The sequence below is a fragment of the Diabrotica virgifera genome, chromosome 4, assembly GCF_917563875.1.
Source record: "Diabrotica virgifera virgifera chromosome 4, PGI_DIABVI_V3a".
In the NCBI taxonomy this organism is placed as follows: Eukaryota; Metazoa; Arthropoda; class Insecta; order Coleoptera; family Chrysomelidae; genus Diabrotica; species Diabrotica virgifera.
Genome location: NC_065446.1, coordinates 132055220 through 132081952, shown reverse-complemented (window position 1 = coordinate 132081952; position 26733 = coordinate 132055220). Strand labels below are relative to the sequence as shown.

Sequence of the window (26733 nt, the reverse complement as noted above, 5' to 3'; positions counted from 1 at the left end):
TTTGTTTCTTCTGACTTTAGTTTCTGTATGTTAAGTTTATTGTTGTTGCGGCTTTTTTGCGTCTTTTTTAGTTGAAGTTGAAACCTAGCAATCACAAGACTGTGATCAGAGGATACGTCTGCTCCTGGATATGCCTTTACTGCCTGAATTGAGTTTCGATATCTGTGCTTTATTAGGATGTAGTCAATTTGATTTCTGACACTTTTGTGCTCTTTGTCAGCTGGTGATTTCCATGTATACAGGCGTCGCTTAGGTAATTTAAAGAATGTATTTGCGGCTATAACATTATGCTCCTGGCAAAATTCTATTAGGCGATCTCCTCTGTCGTCTCGTTCGCCAAGCCCATATGATCCTACATTAGGGTAGCATTTTCCTTCGCCAATTTTTGCGTTGAAATCACCCATGATCACTGTTATGTCTCTAGATGCTGTGAGATGTAATGTTTTCTGGAGTTCGCTATAAAAGTTTTCTATTTCTTCTTCATTTTTGTCAGCAGTTGGCGCATAAATCTGGATTAGGTTCATTTTTCCATGGGTTGTCAATAACTGCAACATTATTATTCTTTCGGACATCGGAACGAAGCCTGTTACTGATCTCGTTACTTTTTCGCTGAGGATCATAGCAACTCCATATCTGTGTTGGGTGTCGCTGCTTCCAGAGTAATAGATTCGTCCATTGTCTGTATTGAGTTCGCCAGAGCTGACCCATCTTGTATCGCTTATTCCTAATATATCGATATCTAGTCGCATCATCTCTTGCTGTATATTCTTCAGTTTCCCAGGTTCATACATACTTCTTACATTCCATGTAGCGATTTTGTAGGTAGATTTGTATATATTTAGTGAACAGGGATTTTGCTGACTAACGGCCTGGGAAGCCCTGTCGTTACTGTTGTTTCTTCCCCTGTCGAATCTTGGCATCCGAGAACCATGATTAGTAGGTTGTTGATTGTCATTTCTGTAAGCCATGACGATTTCTAGGGATACTCCATGAGTCTTTAATGCAGTGGTTTCCCGTTGCCTTCTGCATCCTTATACCGTTGACCATTCTGTAGGGTTCATCCGCCTTCGAGACCGATTTCTCAGTCTCAGGACAAAAGAGTGCCCTGCCACTTACCAACTCATCCGCCCGAAGCCGTTGGTCAGTAAGTGGGGGGATTGCTTATACCGGCAATCATTCGGTGAAGAGTAGGTATGTAGTAGAAAGAAATATAGTGACCCGTCTGCCCTCGGAAACCTAATAGCCATTCGGGGTCGGAAGAACAAGAGGTAGCCAAGAGAGGCCGATAGGAAAGATTAAAGACATTTTACTCAAGACTAGTTGAAAAAGAGTAAAATGTGAAGGCCCTTATGATCCGCCAGGTGCGTTTCATAAGCGTATGAGTATTAGTACACTTTGTATTCCCGCTCATACTTCGGGGTGTTGACTACAGGCTGTATGGCTCGTCCAGCATGCCATAGCATGGAGGATAGGGTGCACGCCATTTTACAATGTAAACACCCCAACTCCATGGCCTGACAAAGTGACCACCGGCGTCACCAAATGTGTATAAAAATTAATTTTATTTTTCCCCTTATAACCTAAAATAATATCCTTTTATGATGTAATAAAAGGGGCCGTTGATGTGGTCGATGATATGAAAATCATATTATATTCTGTTTCACGGGTTAGTTATAGAGGGTCACTTAATAATTTTCAATGTTAAATATTGGCGGCATCAATAATCAATAGTCACATTTTATATAAAGATAATAATAATAAACCAAAAAAAAGTTATGTCTTTTTAAAGCAAATGGCTTTATCGTTGATGAAACCTCATCTTTTTTGTAAAATTTTGTAAAGAAAGGCAAAAGTTGGATATGTGAGAGAAAATCTCATGCGCGACCACTCGCGTAACAACCTACCTAGCGACCAATGCCGGGTTAATGTCGTCCATCCAGCGTGTTGGTGGTCGTCGGATTACCGACGGTGGTGGTCGACTACCGACGACCACGACCATCGGTCGCTGTAACATATTCTAAATATCCCCAATATCCTAAATTATCACCCTCAATTTCTTACCTTAGTATTAGTTCCTCCTACGTATTTCATCCCTACCCACGTACAGACATTAGAAAACTGCCATATATGGGACATATCATGAGGGGCGAGCGTTATAACTTGTTGCAATTAATAATACGAGGAAGAATACATTGTAGAAGGAGTCGTGGAAGGAGACGCACCTCCTGGTTCAATAATTTGAGAGCTTGGTTTAACTTCACTTCTGTGATCTCTTTAGAGCAGCGGCATCGAAAGTGCGAATTGCCATGATGGTTGTCAACCTTCTTAGAGGAGATGGCACGTGAAGAAGAAGTACAGATATTCTTGAACAACGAAAACCAAATAACCTCTCTCTCCCTCTCTCTGATCTTGGTGCCCTTAGCGAATATACGTGTTTTCTCACTTCTTTTATAATATATTAGTACTCGTATACAACAGAAAAGCAACAAACCGAGAAACAAATACCATACTGTAACTTCTTCTTCTTCTTGTGCCACTCCTATCGGAGATTGCAAATCATCAAGGCTACCCTGACTTTGTTTACAGCTGACCTAAAAAGTTCATTAGTGGTGCAGCCAAACCACTCTCTCAAATTCCGCATCCACAACATTCTTCTACGGCCTGGATTCCGTTTTCCTTCTATTTTTCCTTGCATTATATTTTGAAGTAATGCGTATTTATGACCTCTCATCAGGTGACCCAAATACTCGAGTTTTCTTCGTTTTATCGTTAATAAAATTTCTGGGTCTCTTCCTATCCTTCGTATTACTTCAAGATTTGTGATTCTTTCAACCCAACTTATCTTCAGCATTCGACGGTAGCACCACATCTCGAAACTTTCAATATTTTTTATGTTGTTCTGTTTGACAATCCAGGCCTCTACACCGTATAATAGCGTGTTAAATACGTAGCCACTTAGCATTCTTAATCGTAGAGGGATGCTTATATCTCTGTTGCAGAAGAATTTTCTCATCTTTATGAAGGTGGCCCTGGCAATTTCGATACGTCTTTTTATTTCATTGTTTTGGTCTCCAGTTTCGTTTATTAAAGTTCCCAAGTATTTATAACTTGATACTTTTTCAATTTGAATGCCGTTTATACTAATATGTGCTGGTTGTGTCATGATTTTACTGAAGACCATATACTTGGTTTTTTTGATATTAATGTTTATGCCATAATTGTTGCAAGCAATATTTATGTTTGTAAGTAATCGTTGTAATTCTTCTACTGTTCTTGCAACTAGTACAGTGTCGTCTGCGTGTCGAATATTATTTACAACCTCTCCATTGATTACGATTCTGTAACAGGGAGGAACAAAGGATGAATTACTTAGAGGATAAATGGAAAGAATTGAAAGATTCAATATTAAAAGGGGCAAGTATAGTAGCAAGGATATAGTAGAAGTAGTAATACCAAGAAACAAAAAAGCTGGTGAAGCGGAAATATCAAGAAAGAAGTTAAAGAAAAGAAAAGATTTTGGAAACATTATTTACAAAGTAGAAGTCAACAAACATATGACATTTCATAAAATACAAAAAAACAAAGTTAAAGAAATGATCAAAGAAGCAAAAAAGGATATCTGGGAAGAGCTCGGAAGAAAAATGCAGGAAAATAGTGAAGGAAACAAGAAGTTATTTTACAGCACAATGAGAAACATGAGAAAACCAAAAAGAGTAAATCTTAATCAAATAAAAGATCACCGGAGGAATATCATAACAGACGAAGAAAAAATTATCGAGCGATGGCAAGAATCTTTTACAGGCCTACTAAATAGTGAAAATAAAATATTGATAAAGGAAAAGAAAAATGGGGCCGACGACATAATCGAATCAAATAAAACTGGAATTCATATGGTAGAACTAGAGGAAGATTTGAGTGAAATTAAAGTAGGTAAAGCAGCAGGATGTGATCAGCTTATAAATTCCTAGGACCAAATGGAAAGAAAGAATTGCTGGATATACTAAGTCTGGCCTGGAAAACTAAAAAGATTCCATCGGAGTGGAACATCGCAACAATCTTGCCAATATAAAATAAAGTAGACACTAGGGTTTGCCAAAATTATAGAGAAATATCTCTCTTATGCGCAGGACTTAAAATATACAAAATAATAATAGAAAGTAAATTACGTAAGATAATAGAACCAAAACTAGCAGATGCACAAAGTGAATTTAGACCAGCGCACAGTGTACAAGACCACAATTTTACTTTGCAACAAATAATTAAAAAAGCTATAGGCAAAAATGAAGAAATCTATTTAGCATTCTCAGATATGAAAAAGGCGTTTGATGTGGTGGACAGGACAGGAATAAGGCAGAGCCTAGAGGACCAGAATGTAGATGAAGAACTGTTAAAAGTGGTATGTAGTCTGTATGAAAATACTAATAACCAAGTAAGACCAAGAAACAGAACTTCAAAAATCTTAAAAAATAACGATGGGGTCAGACAGGGTAGTGTATTGAGTCCATTACTGTTTATAAGCGTTATGGACGAAGTAATAAAAGCTTGCTGGCCAAAACAAAAAAAAATATATTGCAGGATACAGAAACATGCAAGTAATCAAAGTAGAAGCAAGCGTATTTGCAGATGATATAGTGCTTATAGTAAAAACAGAAAAATACCTTCAAAAGAACATGACAATGTGGACAGAAGAATTAAAATCATACAACTTAAGAGTAAACACCGAGAAAACTAAAGTGATGGTAGTAACAAAAAACAACACAAAAATAAACATTAATATTGAAGGAAATGTAATCGAACAGATAGAAGTGTTCAAGTACTTAGGGATAAGTTTGAATAATAAAGGGACACAAGAAGACGAGATTGGTGCCATAATAAATTCAGCAACTAGAATATATTATGCACTATACAAAAACTTCTTGAACAGAAAAGAAATAACAACAAAAACTAAAATGATCGTATACCAGTGTACCAACCTGTATTAACCTATGGGGCAGAAAACTGGGTACTTGACGAAAGACAGACAGAAGAAGAAACGAAGATATTAGACAAGAACTAGGAACGAAATCACTAGAGGTTAAAGCAGAAGAAAAGAAACTGAAATGGTGGGGACACATGATCAGAATGAACGAAACTAGACAGGTGAAGAAGATATGGGAAGCGATAAAAATAGGGAAAAACCGTAGAGGACGACCAAGAAATAGTATATTACTTTATGAGGCGGAGAAGCATGACTTTTCTTGACGCGCCCGATATTACGCGCCGACCGAAGTGAGGTGCGTAATAGAGGGCAAGTCAAGAAAAGTCGCTGCTTTGCCGAATAAAGTATACTATTTTTTTTTTAAACGTAGCAATTTTCAACCATAAATAGTACACGGGTCACTCTTTACGACGAACTTCAGCAACACTTTTAATTGATGGAGGCGGAAATCTAGAATGCCTCAAACGACATGGGGGCTGGAAATCAAGCACGGTTGCCGAAGGATATATAGAGGATTCAATAAGAAATAAGAACGATAATGCTCAAAAAATTTTAAACCCTCATGATTCGCCAACCTCGGGAATGATTGCTGAAAGTTGTGCTCGACCATCAGTATCATCAACAATTACCAATGCGTATCAAGAGTCGGGAACATTTTTGCACGGTTTCAATTTTGAAAATGCCTCATTAATTAATTGTACTTTTAATATTACTATAAATAAAAATGATGTTTAATTGTTGTTAATGACATTTGTATTGTTGCTTTGTGACATGTTTCATATTGTTGCCATGACAACATTTTTCCCTCGGCCGTAAAGAAATGGGAAAAAAAACTGCTGCCGGCGGAGACATCAAACTTTGACAGGATCAAGTTAGATAAGTAATGTCATCATTATTTGACGTTTGAAGAAAATAGATATTTTCCTAACAAGTGCACAAAGTCATACTTTTCCGCAGGCGACTGCAGTTTGCCGAACGACGCGAAGCGGGAGTTCGGCAAGCAGTCGAGTGCGGAAAAGAGACTTTCTGCAAGACTTAAGAACAATATTTTTTCTACGAGTCTTTAAAAAATGACCAAATCTTAATCAATTAATTTAATTGATATGAAAACACATACACAAATTAATTCTTTGACACAAGGTTGTCAAAACCAAACTTTCAATATAATTAGTTAGCATGATGACGATCTTGGTTTCCATGACGATGATTCAAAACAAAACAACTGTTATTAGGTTTGTTTTAGCAAACAGTCAAACTAGTCAGAAATCGTCAGCAAACAGTGGGTCAGTGAGAGAACATAATACAGTCACCAGTGCTATCCCCTCTACCCGCCTTGGTCCACTATTCGCTGATGGTTTCAAACCGTTCACGTCAGTTTCAAACGGTTTGAAACCATCAGCGAATAGTGGACTAGCGCGAGTAAAGGGGATAGCACTGGTGACTGTATTATGTTCTCTCACTGACCAACTGTTTGCTGATGGTTTCTGAATAGTTTGACTGTTTGCTAGAACAAACCTAATGTCTACCGATTTGACTTTCGAATATTACGTCAAAATAATTTTAGTTCATCGAATTGTCGCGTTAATTTCATTAAAGCAGGAACACAATAAGATACATTTGAAATAAAATAGTAAATAATATTAGTTTACTTACAGCCAGTTTCCGAAACGTTATTCAAATCTCCGATCATCTAATCGGCTGTCAGATTTGATCAACTGTTAACCTGTGATGGGTTTCTCAAACGCCAATTATTGTAAAATTACATGATCATAGATCATGTAATCGATGATCTGACATACGATTTGCTAGCGATACTGTCACAATTGTCTGTTATCCTTCAAAATTTCAATTATATTAACCTCTAAATCCAAACTTGTATCTTTAGATTCTAAAGGTGCATTCTCTCTTACGTACTGTCACTTTTGTTTGGAGCAAGAATTGAACGGGAGCATGTTAAAAATGAGGCTAGGTAATGTGGCGAGAGTTGGAGATATAAAACAGTTTATTTATGATCTATAATATTTTATAATCGTATTTTTATTTTTGGTCTGTATATTTAATTTTTATATTTATTTTTAATTTATTTACCGGCTGTTTTATTGTCTTCAAAGTTAGCTGCTGTAATTTCTCACACGTTTTCCCTCTTATTTACATCGCTATAATCATTATGTTCTGCTTTTTAGAGCTCTGGCGTCTCAAAAAATAGCTCTATGAGTCTAGCATCCTTGTTATCTTACATTTTTAAAAGAAAAAAAAAATTATATAAACAAATATAAAAAATGTCCGAGATATCCATGTTCTGCAAGTTAAATAAATATTTTAAATTATTTCTTCCATAAAAAAATCTTATTTTTATTGAATAATATGATTTATATCATTTCTATATGTGTTATTTGACAATTTTTTCCCGGTTTTTTTTAATTACAGTAATTAAAATACTAAAAAAAACTCTTAACAGTCCGTTAATCGACGGATAGTCGCAGATTAGGTAACAGTCCATTTTTACCGCCGTTTGACAAGCGAAACTGGTTAATCGACCTTTCGGAGACTCAAAACACTCATGATCGGCTGTTAACTAACGATTAATCTTTTGTCAGGTGATCGACTGTTGTTAAAACTAGTTTGGTTGACGTTTCTGACGCATTTAGTCTATTGTTAATCGTCGATTACATAATTTTTGAGATGATCATCCTTTCGGAAACCGGGCGTTAATGTATTATAATTATTTTAAGGCCATTTTATTTAAAGGAACTAGCTAGGGACAGAAAAGAGTTACCTAAAGTTGTAGACAAAATTTAAGAGAGCTTGTACACCTCGATACTTACGGATATAAGAGGTTTCCGATTATGTATGTATGTATACAACAGACGCTTAATCAGACCTCCCTTTTTTGGTCCCCGTAAAATATAGATTCTCTCGAATCTTTTTTTAGTGGACGGTGGCTCAAAAAGAAACAGTAACAGTAAATATACGTGAAGAGTACAGCGAATCCACGAAAAGCAGATTAAAACTAATACCGAAAACCACCGTAACTACCGCGAATGAAAACTTGCTTAGGAAACGACTACCGGAGAGCGGGTGTATCTAACAGTAATATTACAGTATATTACGGTATATTATATATAGTAATATACAGTAATATTACAGTATAACATTTAATTACCTCTCTTAATTGTTTCGAACCATACCTATAATCTTCTTCTTTAAGTACCGTGCCCAAATTTTTAGGCGTGGGTAGCTTCCATAACAATTTGCCGATATCGTTCTCGATCTTGTGCGGCATATAACAATTGATCTGCCGATAAGCCAGTCCATTGACGAAGGTTTCGGAGCCATGAATATTTCTTTCGACCAATTCCTCTTTTTCCGTCGATCTTTCCATTGAGTATTAACTGCAGCATCCTGTATCTGCTACCTCTCATTATATGCCCCAGATATTCAAGTTTTCTCTTTTTTATCATCTTCATTAAGTCACCTTCGCCTTGACCTACTTTGTTTAAGACTTCTCTGTTAGAAATGCGTTGAAACCAAGATATTCTGAGCATTCTACGATATGACCACATCTCAAAGGCTTCTAATTTGTTCATCATGTTAACCTTCATGATCCAGGTTTCACATCCATATAGTAATACAGGATACACATAACATTTTAGGAACTTGATTCTTAGTTGTAAGTTCAGCTGAGAGTTGCTCAGAATAGATATAAGTTTCATAAATGCTCCTCTTACAATTTCTATACGAGTTTTAATTTCTTCATCCGGATTTAGTGTCTCGTTTATCCAACATCCTAGGTATTTAAAATGGTTAACTTTTGTTATTGATTCATCACTGACAATTAGTTGCATATGGCCGACGTCTTGTTTACTAACCACAAGTAACTTTGTCTTTGTTGCATTTATGTTAAGTCCATTATTGGAGCATTCTCTAGTGATTCGATCTATAAGGCATTGAAGATCTTCGATGTTTTCAGCCATGATCGCGGTGTCGTCTGTATATCTGATGTTGTTAATAGTTTCACCCCCGATTCGAACTCCACATTGTCCTTCCCAGGCTTCATTAAAAATTATTTCTGAGTATACGTTAAACAAAGTTGGGGATAACACACAACCCTGTCTGACACCTCTTTGAATGCAAATTTTGTCTGTTTCTTTGCCGTCTACCAGAATAGAAGCTTCTTGATTCCAATATAGATGTTGTAAAAGTCTCAGATCTTTATCATCTATTCCAATCATTTCTAGATATTGAAACAACCTATCATGTGGAACTCTATCAAACGCCTTCTCAAAATATATAAAACAGACGTAAATTGGTTTCTGTACTTCCCATGATCGTTGAAGTAATGTTAACAATGAGAACAAAGCTTCCCTTGTTCCCAATCCTTCTCTGAAACCGAATTGTTTGTTTCCCATTGTCTCTTCACATTTCTGCTTGATTCTATTAAGAATTATCTTAAGAAGTAGCTTGAGAGAGTGGCTCATGAGACTAATTAGTCTAAAGTCTTTACATGATGATGTATTAGGTTTTTTTGGGAGTGGAATAAATGTAGACTCTAACCATATCTGTGGCATCATTCCAGTCTCGTATATATGTTATAAATGTTTGTTAGTTGTGAGACATTGTCATCATCCAGAAGTTTGAGCCAGTCTGATGGTACTTGGTCAGGGCCTGGAGATTCCCCATTCTTGCTCAGTTTGATGGCTTTCTCTACTTCCGCTTTTAAAATGCTAGGACCAGTATTCGTATACTTTGTGGTGTTAAGTGGTGGCCTCGTATCCAGGAAGAGCTCTTTTATATAGTTAGTCCATTCTTCCTTTTTTTCATCCAAGTCGAGAATTATTTTACCTTTGGAGTTTCTCATAAAGTGAGGAGTTCTTTTTCTTTGAGTGTAGGTAATTTCTTTAAGCTTTTTATGTATATTAAACTCGTCATGTTTTCTTTGTAGTTCTTCCATTTCACGACATCTTTGTTCCATCCAGTCCTCTTTTGCTCGCTTAACCTCGTACCTTATTTGTCGATATATCTCGCTATACCGAATCTCGTCTTTGTTTTTCCAATTTCTTCTTTGTTGAATAAGGTCTAGTATTTTATCGGTCATCCAATCCTTTTTCTTTATTGAGTCTTTTTCTGGTTTCAAAACTTCGTTTGCTGTGGTGACCATGGCGGAATTCATGATATCTAGATTTTGACCGATATTTTCTTGTTCAGATCTTTCTAACTGCTCTTTAATCTCACGATTTCTCTTATTTCCGAACTCATCTGCTATTACGGCATTTCTTAGGAGTCGAGTATTAGGTTTCTTCTGCGTTGTGGGGGCTTTTATTCTTTTTAGTTTTAGTTTGAATCCAGCACAGAGCAGATTATGGTTAGTTGCTGCGTCTGCACTTGGGTATGTTTTTGCAGATGTAATACTGTTTCTAAACCTATAATACCTATACCTATAATACAGTCCTAATAACTCTGAAATTATTTTAATCATTTCGCGTATGAATTTTAGAAACAAAAAGCAGATATCGAGAATACTAATAATTAAAGCTTCCCCAAGTATACTCTTTGCTCTCAGAGCATCATCAGGGCCTTTTTATAAATATTTTATATATATTTTATGTATACAGTGCGTCCATAAAGTAGCGCATAAATTCGTTATTTCGTAAACCGGTTACTTTAAGGAAAATACCCGAAACAGGTCGATTTTTATTTTTAAATTACGGTTTTTTGGCATATATATCATACTAGTGATGTCATCCATCTGGGCGTGATGACGTAGTCAATGATTTTTTTAAATGAGAATAGGGGTCATATGATAGCTCATTTGAAAGGGTATTCAATTCTCTATTCAATAATATAAAAATTAACATAATTATTTATATAGTGTGTTTAAAAAACATTTTTTTAATTAAAATAAGTGAGACAAAAAGGAGAATATAATGTAATTATTTAATTCAAAATACATTTTCGCTTAAACGAAATGTTCAAACTGACAAGCGACAGGTGGGTGGCAGCTTTAACATTGAATTTAAGTAAAAACAATATTTATTTCTCAAATAAACATTTTTTTTCCTGTTTTCTGACAACATTAAAACGTATTTTGAATTAAATAAATTACTGTTTTTTTGAACACCTCGTATAAATAATTGGGTTAATGTTTATATTAGTGTATAGAGAATTGAATACCCTTTCAAATGAGCTATCACATGGCCCCTATTCTCATTTAAAAAAATCATCGATTACGTCATCACGCCCAGATGGATGACGTCACTAGTATGATATATATGCCAATAAATCTGAATCTAAAAATAAAAATCGACCCGTTTCAGGATTTTTCATTAATGTCGCTGGTTTACGAAATAATGAATTTATGCGGTACTTGATGGACGCACTGTATATTTATGTTTTAATTGTACCGGGTGTCCCAATAAGAATGGCTCTCGGCCATATCTCAGCAGCCGTTTATATTACAGCTTTGAGAAAAAAAACAAAAGTTGCCTGGGGAAAAGCCTGGAAATTATTTTCATACTTGTAGGTCCACCGCTAGAGGGCGTAATTGAATATCAAAAATTAAAATATCAAAATTTTACAAAATTTGCCTAATGAAAGGGCACTGGAAATCCAATCATCGTATTCTTGACTGCCTAAATGTTCAAATTGTTGCCCATCATTTTTGATGCAAGCATTTACTCTTTCAGGAGTAGATTGAATAGTAACAGATTTAACTGTTTTAGACTTTTATTTATGGGGACCGATTAAAGACCTTGTTTTTGCCGCTAGGCCCACTAGTCGAGAAACCATTATCTAGAATCTAGAGAATACGAAACGCCTTTCAATGCATTGCGAAAGCAGAAATTGAGACTGCTATTCAAGCTACTCTTGAAAGAGTAAATGCTTGCATCGAAAATGATGGGCAACAATTTGAACATTTAGGCAGTCACTAAGACTAAGTAAGTAGTTGCTTTTATTTCTTTGTTATATTTTATAGTGTAGTTTGTCTTATTGTTGTTCTAATTAATTATGTATGTTTACATCTGGAAAATGTTTATTTGTTTTTCCATAGCACACTACTTTTCTTTAACCTCGTTTACCTGTGACAGTAACAGTTATGTTTAAAATTTACACATTTCTTAAGATATCTCGGGATAGAAAAAAGGTATCAACATGCGGTTTCCGGTATTATGTTGCTAATTTGGTCTGATTTTGTAATACGAGATTAGAAATGTATACCTGTATTTAATAATAACGCCTTTAATAATTAAATAACGCCTCCTTGCTGGCATAATACTTATTAGGTTATTTCGAAAATAAGACGGTTACATTGACAAAAAAGAGATGTTTTTAACAAGACCAAGTATGCATAATTCGATTTAGCAGAACCGGACTTACAGCCATTTTTTCATAAGAAGTTTCCCACTCACCCCCAGCTCTTATTTGCAAAGGTAGACTTGAACTTGCGAAATCAAATATGCGCTGAATGTTATAAAAAATACGATGATTTGACTTCCAGTACCCTTTCATTAGGTAAATTTTGTAAAATTTTGATTTTTTAATTTTTGATATTCAATTACTCCCTCTAGTGGTGGACATACAATTATAAAAATCATTTCCAAGCTTTTTGCCGAGGCAGCTTTTGTTATAAATATTTTTTTCTCAAAGTTGTACTATAAACGGTTCCTGAGATATGGTCGAGAGCCATTCTTATTGGGACACCCGGTACAGTTATTGTTTGGTCTATGTTGGTAGGAAAATTAGAGGAGACTAACTAAATACATGTAATATAATTACTCCACGCATGACTACCGCGTATTCGGTGTGTTCACCTTCAATTCTGAGATGTGATTCCAGTAAAGGTTTCGAACTATGTAGTTTCATATCTTTGTTGTTAATCCCAGCTTCTTTTAAATTATCTTGGCGTGTTGTCCTCGATCAAATGCTTTCTCTTAATCAACCAGACATGCGTATACGTCAAAATTGACGTATCTGTATCTCTGAACTACTGTACTCGAAAACTATATTCTATTGAAAACTTATACTGAAAACAAAGCCGTTCTAGTACTAACACCAAAGGCATTTATGAACCCAAACTGGTTGGGATAAATTTGACTTTCACACAGCTTGTAAATTATCTAATGGATTATCTTTACCAACAGAAGGTGACTACTCAGTAGGCTTATTGTAAAGTATTATTCAAATTTCTTGGCTTCTGTTATTCTGTTTGTATTTCTCCAGAGTTGTATATGTTGTTTAGTATCACTGTCATTATTGCTTTGATTCATTATTTATTACTTTATTAGAAACAGTAGTTCTGCTTGCATATTATCGGAGCCTGCTGCTTTACCATCCTTTAACTGTGTTATTGCAAAATGAACTTCCTTGAATATTCTTGATCCATCATTAACCTCTCTTCTAGCTCAATGTGTTATCTCTTTGGTCTTCAAACAGTTTCCCTAGATACTCTTTATACGTTCTTTTTATCCTATTTGTCCAAAATAATGTTTCCGTCAAATCACTTAGATTACCTGTACATTGTAACAATCGTACTTTAACTACTGCTTAGTTTATTCGCAGTTTGTCATTGCTTCCTTTTCCTTCGCTTCTCTGATTTTTATATTTATTTTTTTTTTTTTTTATTTTTATTTATCCGCATCAACCACTCGGGTTATTAGCGGTACATTTATAATACAAAATAGATAGAGCAAAAGATACATTTTTAGAATATAAGAATGACAAAAATATGGAAATTATTTAGAGTTTACAAAGAAAAAAAGAAATGAATCATAATTTGTTATACAGTTTACAATGATTTACAAAAGATAAAACTTCATTGAATTTTGTGACCAGTGCTTCTTTCAGGCTGTTGGGTATCTTGAATATTGTTTTCGCTGAAGTGTATTCTGGACATTCTATTATTACATGGTTAACTGTGAGAGGTATTTGGCATCTTTGGCATATTGGTGGCGGTTCCTTGGAGATTACGTAGCTGTGGGTAAGTCGTGTGTGTCCGAGCCGGAGTCTGCTGATAATTACTTGGTCTTTTCTTTTTGGTGGCATAGGAAGAATTTTTGAAGATACGTCTGGTTTAATGGTTTTCAGATTTGTGTTTGTTTGATCCCATATTTCTTGCCAGATTTTGTTTACATGATTCTTGAATAAAGGTTTAGTGTCAGAGATTGGTATGCCTGTTGTAGTCGGAATGTTCACATTGTTTATCGCTTCGAACGCTGCTTTGTCTGCTAACTCATTACCAGTTATTCCTACATGGGATGGGACCCACATAAATGAGATGGTTTTCCCAGAAAATTGGAGCTGATGCAACGCGTCTTTAATTAGAAAGAGATTGATGTGGGTAGGGTAAACATGTTTGATGGCCTGTAAAGAACTTAGTGAATCTGATAATATTAGTATTTGGTTTTCATTTGTATTTTTACAATGATTTAGTGCGTCAAGTATTCCTTGAAGTTCTGCGGTATAAATACTGCAGCCATCAGATAATCTAGTGGCGGAAATTACGTTTTCTGATACAGTAGCAGCAGCTATTCCGTTGCAACTTCTGGAGGCATCGGTAAAGAAAAGTTTGTAAGAAGAGTATTTGAGTAAATTTGTATGATATTGAAGCCTGATCTCAGCAGAGGTGTGTGAATGTTTGTTAGAATTATGTAAGGAGAGGTCTACTATTGGTAAAGAAACTGTCCAGGGGGGTGTCTGATATTTTTTTATGGATGCTAAGGTGTTTTGATTGATGCTATACGGTAATCGTTTAATGCGTTCGTAAAATGGTATTGCCTTGGTGGTGTAATTTCTGTATTGTTCCGGTGGTTCTTCCGATACTAAACTTGCGAGAAAGGTATTTTATATTTATTGTTATACCTACTTATCGCTTTATTTCCGCTTGGGCCATGTATGGTTCTTCTTTTCTCGTACATAAGCCCCAGGATCTCATCTGTCATCCATGATTTCTTCTTGATTAATTTATCTGCCTTTAGGTATTTTTCCTTTGTGTTTTGCACGATTTTACTGTTTTTTTTGTCTATATTCTAAATTTCTAAACAACAGAAACATTAATGATTTTGGTATTTGGAAGTTAGACCAAAAACATATTTAACTATCGTCTTATCATCTAACCTACTTCGCACAGAACTGCACACATAGCCGGTTGCGGAATAAGCCCTTTCGGTCTCTATGCTCGTTGGTTTTAAAGTCATCAAATATCCATAGACCATGGACAAATTATCGCCTTTCACTTATTCGGTGTCACAATCGGTCATTTCCTTTTCCAAAATCTTTTCATATTCTTTTTGATAACCAGTTTTTTTATATAAAAGTTTTCTCTTTCTGGTTTTAATTCAATCTCAAGCTCTTGTTCCAAAGTAAAATTCACGGGCTCCGGATTAGTTGGCCCATCTCCTTCCATTACGTCCTCTTGCACTGGTTCCGCAATCACTTGTTTATTTTTTATACGACTCTTGTCGTATGTAAATTTGTAAATTTACTTTAAACTTTTACTTTAAGCTTGTAAATTTTTCATCTCTTGTCGCATTGCATTCTTTTTCGATATGGGGAAATAACCAGGATTGTTTACTCCTTCGTCATCTTTTTTTTTTGATATTGTAAGTACATTAATGTACCTGTAACTTCAGAGAGGTGCCGTTCCGCGATTCTGTTGCGTAGTGCTTTCGATAGATCGGCACTAAGGCTAGAGACCTCGCTATTTAGTTTGTCTAAGGCAAATTTCCTAGTTGTGTCGGCCGTTATCAAAGTGTAATCTCTTCTGCAAAGAGCTTCGACAGCCAGTTTTACCGGTCAAAGAGTGGGATCAACTCATTGTTTATTGACCGCTCGCCAGCAGAGAATTTTGTAGCAGAATTAATGTCTATCAACGCTTTATGGATGCAAACTTTTAGGCTGTAGAAACTTTCCAGCATACTGAGCTACTGCTAGCGCAATAGAATGGCAAGTTGCCGACTCACGGCTTTGAATAAAGAGGCTAATGAATACATTAAGTAACTTATTTCGAATTTGACACTTTTGAGGATCCGCGCTGCTGGATACAGCACGGTTTGCTGGATCCAGCATGTAAGAAATAGCACCGGATTCAGGTGGATTGCTGGATGCTGGATCCAGCAACTGCAATCTCTAATTGTATCTTCTTTCTCTTTTTAAATAACTTAATTTTTTAAAAATTTAATTTTATAGAAGAAATCATTAAGAACAAAATTGTAGCTAATAAGAAACAAAGAGATTCGCGTTTGTAACACCTATGTAAACCCAATAACGACTGAGTTATTGCTCTCTAAAGGATTGTTATTTTCCAAGAACATCGAAATGGAGAACTTTTGATCTTAAATATCTCGAACGTGGTGCACGTTCTTTCAAGTAAGCTCTGACAAAAGTTTTTTGCATAGGAACTGACTCACTTATGACGAAAATAAAGTAAAATAAACTCTGCTTTTTTCTTTTTGAAATCCTCTACCCGAGGAGGGTTTGAAACCCTCCTCGTTACAATCCTCATAGCAATGCATAGCTTTTCACTTGAAGTTGAATTTATTTAGGTACAGTCGATACGAACTATGTGATTTAACCGGTTGGTAATGCTTAGTTTAGAAAAAATAGTTGATTAAATAGAAAATAACATTAAAAAATTGCATTTTTCTTAAATAAATCTAACAGTGTTCATAATATGAAAATATGTTTTAAGAAAAATTGTAGAATTTATTTTATTGAAAATTTTGTTTTTTTTTTGTTTTTGTATCGTGAATACTTTTAGGTTTATTTAAGACAAATTCACTTTTTTTAAATTATAATAATGTCATTTTAGGTTTAATTCGTAAATTCCAAAATTTATGCTTAACTTCTGAGTGGCACTTTCCTTCTATAGACGTGGACTATAATTTCAGTGTTTTTCTAGATAAGCTTCTCCGCATCTTCAATAAGGCATTTCCTTTAATCCCTATTAAGCCAAAACATCGGAAACCTTGGGTTACGAAAGGTATTCGCATATCAGCCAAGAATATGCGTTCACTACTATACATCAAGAAATTTACTACCAATGTTTCTGTCACTGAATATATCACGAAGTACAGGACAACATATCTAAAACTTGTCAGATCAGCTAAAAAAGCCTATTATCAAAATCGTCTGGGAAGCTCTAAAAGTGTTGCAAAAGAAACTTGGTCTATAATAAACGATCTTCGAAATAAAACTCACACAGCTCAATCATTTTTCCTTCCAGCTCCTGAAATTCTAAACGACTACTTCGTTAATGTGAGTAAAAATATAACATCAACTATTTTGCCGCAACAAGATCCCATTTCCTATCTCCCTAACTCAAGAAAGGTCTCGAATTCATTCTTTTTAAGACCAGTCGATAACTCTGAACTGATCCAAACAATCAATAGTATCAAAAGCAAATCATCTTGTAGTACTGATGGACTATCTATAAAAATTTTCTCTAATCTCACAGAAAATGTGTTGGAAATCCTAGTCTCTCTAATTAATGATTCCTTCGAAAAAGGTAAATTTCCAGAGTGCCTAAAGACAGCCATTATTATTCCTCTTCATAAGGGTGGTGAAAAATCTGATGCCTGCAACTATAGACCTATTGCCTTACTACCGGTACTCTCCAAAATTATCGAGAGACTCATTAAAACTCGACTTATGTCCTTTATCGTTGATAACAACATTTTATCAAAAAATCAGTTCGGCTTTTTAACAAATAATTGTACCACTGATGCCATGTTTTCTGTACTACATGAGGTTTACCAAGCATTAAACAATAATCTTTATACTGCCACTGTCTTCTGCGACTATGCCAAAGCTTTTGATTGCGTAAATCACGACATCTTGATTACAAAACTAAATTTCTATGGAATTCGAGGTATTTCTTTAAATTGGTTCCAATCCTACTTGAATAATAGGAAACAACTAGTTAGAGCAAATGATACTGACTCTAGTCTCAAAAACATTGTATGTGGAGTACCACAAGGTTCAGTATTGGGTCCTCTTCTGTTCCTTATCTTTATAAATGACATCACTAATTTAAAAATCGATGGGAAAATTTTTCTTTTTGCTGATGATACCAGTATCACTTGGAGCAAGTCAACTATTGCATCTCTTCATGAAACTATAACTTCGGATCTACAGACGATAAAGACCTGGTCTGACTCTAATTTACTCTCTTTTAACGTAAATAAAACAGTAGCATTATCCTATAAAGGAGCTCTTCAACCTTTGCCTCTTAATAACAGCCAGATCAGTACCGTTGATTCTGTAAAATTTCTTGGTATTTTTTTAGACAGCAACCTCAAATGGTCCCTTCATATCGATTCGTTAAGTAAGAAACTCGCCTCAGCTTGCTATGCAATAAGATCTGTCTCAAGGGAACTCAATTTAGCATCTTCTAAAATAACATATTTTTCGTTGTTCGAGTCTCATCTTCGATATGGTCTTCCTTTTTGGGGTTCTAGTACAGCTGCTCAATTTGATGTTATTTTTAAATTGCAAAAAAGAGCAATAAGATATCTGTTTGGCCTCAGAAGATCTACACATTGTAGAAGTTACTTCAGAGAACACGGAATTTTAACACTTCCATCTTTATATATTCTAGAAACGGTTTGTTTAATTCGTAAACACCTTCATGTCTTTCCAGCAAGGCCCAATCATCTTTACTCCACCAGAAATTCAATCTTTGACATTTATTTACCGATTCCATCCACTGAGTTAGTAAAGAAATCTATATTATATTCCGCAAAGAAACTGTACAACCATCTCCCGTTACAACTTAAATCTGTAACATATTCCCAAAGTTCCGTAAAATGACAAAAGCCTATCTATCTAAAAGACCATACTATTCAATAGAAGAATTTCTTAATGAATAACTAAGAAAATTGGGTTTCATACGCAGTAGCATAAACTACTTGTCAGTTCCTTATGTATTTTATTATATTTGTTGTAAGTATGTTCAATTTGCAATTTATATAAATTTTGCAATACATTTTTTTTTGTCTTGGCTTTTATATCTTATATTATACTGTACATATATTGACGATTTATCTTATTTTAGTAAATTGTACTTGTTGTTATTTGTTATTGATATTATGTTTTCTTTTGACTGTATGTAAGCTTTGTCCATAAAATTGTAAAAATTTTCAGTGACAATAAAGCATATTTCTATTCTATTCTATTCTATTCTAATCAACCATTTTTTCTAAACTAAGCATTCCAAACCGGTAGAATCAAATTAAATTTCAAGCTGGAAGCCATTCATTTCTATTAGGATTGTAACGACGAGGGTTTAATTTTTACATTTCAAAAAGAAAAAAGCGGAGAGCGACTTTATTTTCGTCATAAGTCAGTCAGTTCTATGCAAAAAACTTTTGTCAGAGCTTATTTGAAAGATTTTTTATGAGCTTTAAAAGACGTCTGTTAAGTTTTCCCAAAAAATTGCACCACATTCGAGTTATTTGAGATTAAAGGTTCTCCAGTTCGAGGTTCTTCGAAAATAACCATCCTTTAAAGAGCAATAACTCAGTTTTTATTGGGTTTACCTAGATCTTTCTGAAAATCGGTGTTGATTCTCAAAATTCCACGGTTTTACAGTTTTTTACCACTGATTAGTGGTCTATGTATTTGTATTACCTATATTTCTATTTTGTCATTGTAAAAAATAATTCAACAAATGACTTAAACATTTCTTGAAATTCAATTGATTTACTTGTTACCGAATCCCCGGATTACCGTCTCAAAAAATGAATATGCCGTCATGGGTCGAGGGACAGATCAGTCATATCCCAAGGAAACGCACTTCAAACAACTCCGAAATCGTCTCGAAGTGACACGGGCCCTACTGAACGGTCCGAGAGGTACGAGACGCCCTTCGGGAATATTCCCGAATTTGCGATCCTATCCTTCGTTCCGTCATCTATTTGAAAATTATTGAACCACTACCGATGTGTCCGGCGGGAGTTCGACAAAAAACTTCTTTAACACATCTTTCTCGAATATTCCAACTTTATCATGTCTCAAATGTGTTATATTCAAAAATATACGCATATACGATTCACAGCGTTTTATTTTATAAATTTTAACTCTAAGTTATGTCATTTATTGGGCAAGCTGTGTCTTTGTATTTTAAAGAAATATTATATAGTTTTTGCTTAGCTACTTAGCTAGTTATTCGCTTAGCAATTTAGCCATAATTGTTGCAAATATATATCATCTTATTATTTTTGTAGTACAATTTTATATTATTTTTCGCTACTTGCTTGATTCATCATCATCATCCACCAGCCCTTTGCGTCCACTGCAGGACATAAGCCTTCCTCATTTGTGTCCATTTTGCTCTATTTTGAGGACTTTGCATCCCGTTTCTTAACATTTTCTTGAGATCGCCAGTCAAACGATCAGGGGGTCTTCCTCTACTTTTTTTGTCTAATCTCGGCCTCCACTCAAGTAATCTCTTCATCCACCTTTCATTACTCATTCGGGCGACGTGTCCAGCCTATTTCCATTATTTCAGTGTGGCAATTCGGGAAATTACATCGGTAACTCCTGTTCTTCGTCTTAAGTCTTCATTTCTAACTCGGTCACGAAGCGATATACTCAGTATTGAATTTTCCATTTTCCTCTGGGCTATTTACCCGCGCATTAGTTAGTTGTTGTATAAACCTTATTCGGCATCAGTGAATACAGTGGAACCTGTATAAGTCGGCCCCCGATAACCCGGAAGTCAGGCTAACCCGGGCCGATTTTCATCAGACAAACATTTCAATAATAAAAATGTATGTATTATGTTAAAATATTTTATCTGTAGCCTCTTCTGGAATATCTTAAAAATATCAAGTTTTATTGATAAAACTTCGCTTTGACCAGAATATAATATTTGAGAGATAATGGGTATTTGTGTAATTTGAACTATACGATAGTAAAAATGACTCATGGCACACGGCTACGGCGGTAGAGCGACGTGCATTATCTCGGGCTATCGCATACAACAGGCACCTGTTATTCTTTTATTTATTTCCAATTGTCTTTTAAAAATTTCTTACAATGGTCTTTTAAACAATGAAAGAGCCACTGTTCTTAAATAACATAACATCGTTCCGATTGGCACAACCAAAATGGACTGAGTTTTTTTACCTAAAACTGAACAATACTCTATACTCTATACTATTTTTACTATACTCTATACAACTATAGGTAAGTTAAATGCGTACTGTGCATATATATTTCATGTTATTTTAGTTATAACGGATTTTATCTATAAGTATACCGTATTTTATTAGTTTTTACCATGCTCTCCGGCTAACCCGGATTTTCGATAACCCGGATCGGCCGCGGTCACGATTAATCCGAGTTATCGAGGTTCCACTGTACTTGGAGTTCCTTCTCAGTAAGCCAATTGGGATTTATAACTGGAATCATGGAATAACTGGATTCCATAATAAATAAAATTAAAAATAAAAAATTTTTTGAAATGTGATTTTTTACAGGAGAAAAAGTACTTTTATAAAGAAAAATATATTTTGTGCCATAATGACTAAATAACAATTGAAATATTTACTTATATTAATATACTCGTGGCGTATATTGTCCACCACCGGAAACAACAAATAATAAACTGTAAATTACGATCTTCCCAGAACGCCGATTATAACGAAACTAAAACCAAATTGTAAAGCACATTCCAGTGATAGGTTAGAGAGATAAACAAGGTCAAAAATTAAATTTTTAAATATATTTGCAGTAGAATTCTTATGTCTGGCGTACAAAATACGCCGGCGGGTGTAGTTAAAGGTTAAAGTTGTAGCTGTCAACGTCAAAGTTTCGATATCGTAGGTCATCACAAGTAACACACATTGGTCAAATATTTTACGATTTTAAGAAATTGGTATATCGCTTTTAAAGATATCTTTGAGTATTCCATAGACTGCCCATGCTAGGTATATTCTTCTTCGTAGTTCGCATGTTTGGTTGTCTCTTGTGATCTTTATTTCGTGTATAAGGTATATATAATGTGTTTTTCGACCAGCTCTACTTCGTTGTCTTCAAAATTGACATTTCTGCTAGGTACTAGGTTTGTCATGAATTTTGTTTTGGAGGTGTTTATTTTAAGACCCACACTGGCCCCACTAACTGAAGTTCATGTAGCATTGTACATATCTTCATTTGCCAGAGAACAAAAGCTATGTCGTCTGCGAATTTCAAATTTTTTAACCTTCTACCGTCAATGTTTGGGCCTCTATCTTCTCAGTTAACTTTTTTACAAGCATATTCTAGTACTGCGGTAAACAGTTTAGGCGATAATGTATCGCTCTGTCGGACTTCTCCGCCGATCCACCTTTCGATTCCACCAAACTTGATGAAAAACAAACTAACAAAAATTTCTTAATTATCCAAAATTACTTACTTCAGTAGTTCAGTAGCACACTATAAAAGAAATGTTTACGTACCTATTCAGAGCCTTCGACAATTGAAAATTATGGCTACTATATAGTAGCCAAGTTACCATGCTGAACGACGTGAAAGAAATGGAAAACCAAAAAAATCAAGGAATTGGAAGAGAGACTAAGACGAACAGGATTTAAAAAAAAGTAAAATTTAAGTAAATCTTTTAAAAGATAGAACAACATGGAGAGAAAATGTGTATCAATTGATAAAAAACGCATATTAAAATGTGTAATATGATTACAGACTGAGCACAGACAATTTATAATTATTTTAATATAAATTTTTAAAAAATTTCTGTTTTTTAAAAATTTTATTAAATACGAAAAATAAACGATATTATTACCTTTATGTCATCAACCATTCCTACAGTATGATATCTATAACTTCTTTTGATAGCTTGACGGTTTTGTCCTCTACTGAAAGAATCACAATTGTCTTCTTGCTGGGAGACACCTAAATAGAAAAATAAAAACAACATTAGTAGAAATATTAGGAGTAAGTGACGAAAAAACAATGTTAGAAAGAAAAGAATAGAAATGAGAAGCAAGGGGTGCTAAGCACTAGAGCTATACTAAAGTGATTCACTAGATTTAAAGAGTTTTGGAATTATTGTTAATTTGAAGTTGATGAAAGTTCATGGATAAAATATATTTATAATTTGATTTAATTTATTGAAATTTACGTATCTGAACAGGGAAGGTTTTTACGTGAACATGCTTCCACATTTCAACTGATTTATTTTTCCTTTATTTGTTTTATTTCCTAAGATATCCCATATAAAAACTTTTTGAAATAAAGCTTCTATACTGGCGTTGTGTTAATTTTTCTCTATAGTAAAATGTTAAAGCGAGCGTCACGGAAGTAGCGCCACGAAATAGCAATACGACACGATTTTAATCAAATTGAAAATGTTTACATGCTGTATAACGGACCACTCTCACGTATATTGTGGACTCTTCCATCTGCTTACAGCGCCTTACCTAACCTGAAACCTGTTATGGATATAAAAAATACAAGATTCTTTGTAAAAGGTATATTTAAAAGACCCCCAATAAGGGTAACATCAAAAAACAAAACATTTTCGGATTAACAGGTAAAGCATTATCAGTGTTAAGCCAATAGCATGCAGGCGTGAGCAACCAAAAAGTTATGGGTAAAAACCCTTTAAAAGGTTGAAGATCTTAAATGATACTACATACATATTATTATTAAAATAGATGGATGTTGCAAATATTCCTGGATATAACCCAGAGCAACACAGGACTCTAATCCACGTAAGTTAGGCACACCTATTAATCCACACCCATTAATTTGAAAACGTTTTGTTTTATGTTGTAACCCTTATTGCGGTATTTTAAATACACCTTTTACAAAGGATCTTGTATTCTTTGTGGTTTATGGTATACAGCCAGCTATAGGAATTTTATTCTCCTCGTGGATTTTTTGTTATGTATATGTCTTAAATATTATATATTCCCTATGAATAAGATAGTGCGGTAATTAATGAACAGATGCTTTCAGCTATTTTTTGTCATTGTAAACTATACACTATTTCCGCCTTAACACACGGCTTTTTCTCGGGAAACATAAGAATATGCATATTATTATTAATTTGTTGTAGTCCTGTCGCCAGTGGTGGTACAACGGCCTCCTTAATTCAGATGGACTTACCCAAGTTTTTTTACGTATTTTGACCCGCAGAACAAGAATTTTTTGGGTAACAGTCGATCCGGATGTCGATAAGATTGTTATAAACAAAGAACTTAAGGAATCACATAACAGCGATTTTTCGCAAAACAAAACATTTTTTTGTATTTTTTTGGGTCATTCTAAGCAACGTTTTTACAAGTTTTTTCATAGGATGCATAGCTTTCGACATAAACACGGTTGAACTTTCAAAAAATCGAAAAATTACAATTTTTGAACCCGAATAACTTTTGATTGAAAAATAAAATAGCAATTCTGCTTACTGCATTTTAAAGCTCAAGTCAAATTCTATCGGTTTTGATTACATTCATTGCTAAAAATTAATTTTTTTATTGTTAAACAAAGCTATAAACACATAGTAATTGAATGATATTTTCAATGCATTTCTCATTTGAAATCCAACAAGTAGGCGCGCATACAGACAATTTCTACGTAGATTACGTACGTTAAAACGCATGCATTGGGTACGGGAAACACTATAGTTTATGGCTTTGTTTAACAAATAAAAACTGAATCTAAAGCAATGCAAATTATCAAAACCAATAGAATTTGCCTTGAACTTTAAAATTCAGTAAGCAAAATTGCTATTTTATTTTTTAATCAAAAGTTATTCAGGTTCAAAAATTGCACTTTTTCGATTTTTTGAAAGTTCAACCGCGTTTATCTCGAAAACTATGCACCCTACGAAACAATTTGTAAGACCATTTTTTTCTGAGAATCAACCAAAAAATACAAAAAAATGTTTTGTTTTGCGAAAAATCGCTGTTATGTAATTCCTCGAGTTCTTTGTTTATAACAATCTTATCGACATCCGGATCAACTGTTACCCAAAAAATTCGTGTTCTACGGATCAAAATACATAAAAAAACTTGAGTAAGTCCATCTGAATTAAGGAGGCCGTTGTACCCCCTGGCCACAGGACTATTTTGGTGACTACCTATTCTGATTTTATTTAGAGTACAAGTATAGCTTTTTGTGATTTATATGCCGCAGAATGTACTTTCAATGCAATACAATGTAACGTTAAGTCATAGTACTACCATACGTGATATAATTACATTTTTACATCGTATTCTCTTGAAATTGAGAGACCAGGGTATTTAGAACACCGAACTATATTGATATTACCTTTTACCTATTAACTTTCAACCTTTTTCATTGTCTTCGGAATGGGGTCAGGAAAAAACTTACAATAAAAAAATGGGTGGAAATATATATTGGCATTTATAAGTGCATAAACATGTCAAAATCAGTACATTAGGTACCAGATTTTGTTACTCGGGGGTTTTTGGGGTCTCTGAAAACGAATACGCCATCAGAACCAACACCCGGAGCACCTCGTGTCCAGGGCTACTGCTAAGGCATGTCATCCGGAGTTTCCGGTTTCCGGCACTAAACTGATGCGAACGGGTTAATCGGGGATTTTTGGGTATATTGATACGTCATAAGAACGGACCCCGGAGCATTTGGTGCCCACTACTAAATTCCGTCATCTTCTGGAGTTTCGAGGGTTTTCGGCAATAAATTGATGAAAACGCACTACCTGGGGGTGTCTGGGGCTACTTAACATGAACACGCCATCAGAACCTACGCCCGGGAAACCTGGTGCCCAGAGTTACTATTAAGGCACGTCATCTGTAGTTTCGAGGGTTTTCGGCACTAAAGACAAATAATCCAGAGGCCTACACCTACATCATAGTTATAATCAGCGTCCCAGAAATTTCCGAGTAATCTATTTACTTTAATTTAACTTCGGAAAGCCTCAAATTTCCAGAAGATGACATGTACAGAAGTCACCCTATCTGTGAGTAATTTATCTGCATCAATATAGTGACGAAAACCATCAAAACTTCATAATATGACGTGCCCTAATAAACTTACTGATTTTGGTATGTTTATGTACTTTTTGATGCAATTTAAGTACCATAAATTCAATTATGCATTTTCACCCATTTTTATGTTACAGAATTTTGTTTCCTGACGTCATCACAAACACAATGCAAACAGTTACAAGTCGATAGGTGCTGTATTTAAAAATCGACTTATTTTTTCCTAAATGCCCTGGCCTAACAAGAGAGAGTTAATGATTAATAAATTATGAAATTAATTTGCACATGATTTCATTGACAATAACTGGTGATTTTACCGTTAATTTTCCGTTAATTTTGCATCCAAAATTGCTGAACCACTGCTTTGCTGAATTTTATGAAGCCATAAATATAATATAATCATAACCATACATATTATGGTTATACCATCAATCATAACCATACATATATTATGTTGGTTATGATTGGTTTGTGGCAACTAAAATATAAAATGTGAACTGTGATGGAATAATTTGATTATTATTCAAAATATCCAATCACAGCAGTGCCGGTTTAACCTAATTTCGGGCCCTGGGTGCTGGAGGTTTAGGGGCCCCCTTCATTTCTATTCGCTGTCAGTTTTTTAACAAGAAAACTCATGCATTAACTATAAAGGTTTATTTAATATTTTTTTAAACAAGCAAGAAGAATAGCAAACGTAAAAAATAATCCAAAAAATACATTTAAAACCATAAATAAAAAACAAAGTTCCACAAAACAACACATGAAAAGCAAAAAAAATATTCT

At 34.6% G+C, this 26733-nt stretch overlaps 1 protein-coding gene across 1 annotated transcript in view; it reads right to left on the bottom strand.

Moving 5' to 3' along the window:
• LOC114334762 (pleckstrin homology domain-containing family G member 5) overlaps positions 1-26733 on the bottom strand; it is a 1826648-nt gene that overhangs the window by 20042 nt on the left and 1779873 nt on the right. The window contains exon 21 of the mRNA XM_050649705.1: positions 22755-22864. Within this exon, the coding sequence (XP_050505662.1) occupies positions 22755-22864 (110 nt within the window). The remainder of the gene's footprint in view (positions 1-22754; positions 22865-26733) is intronic.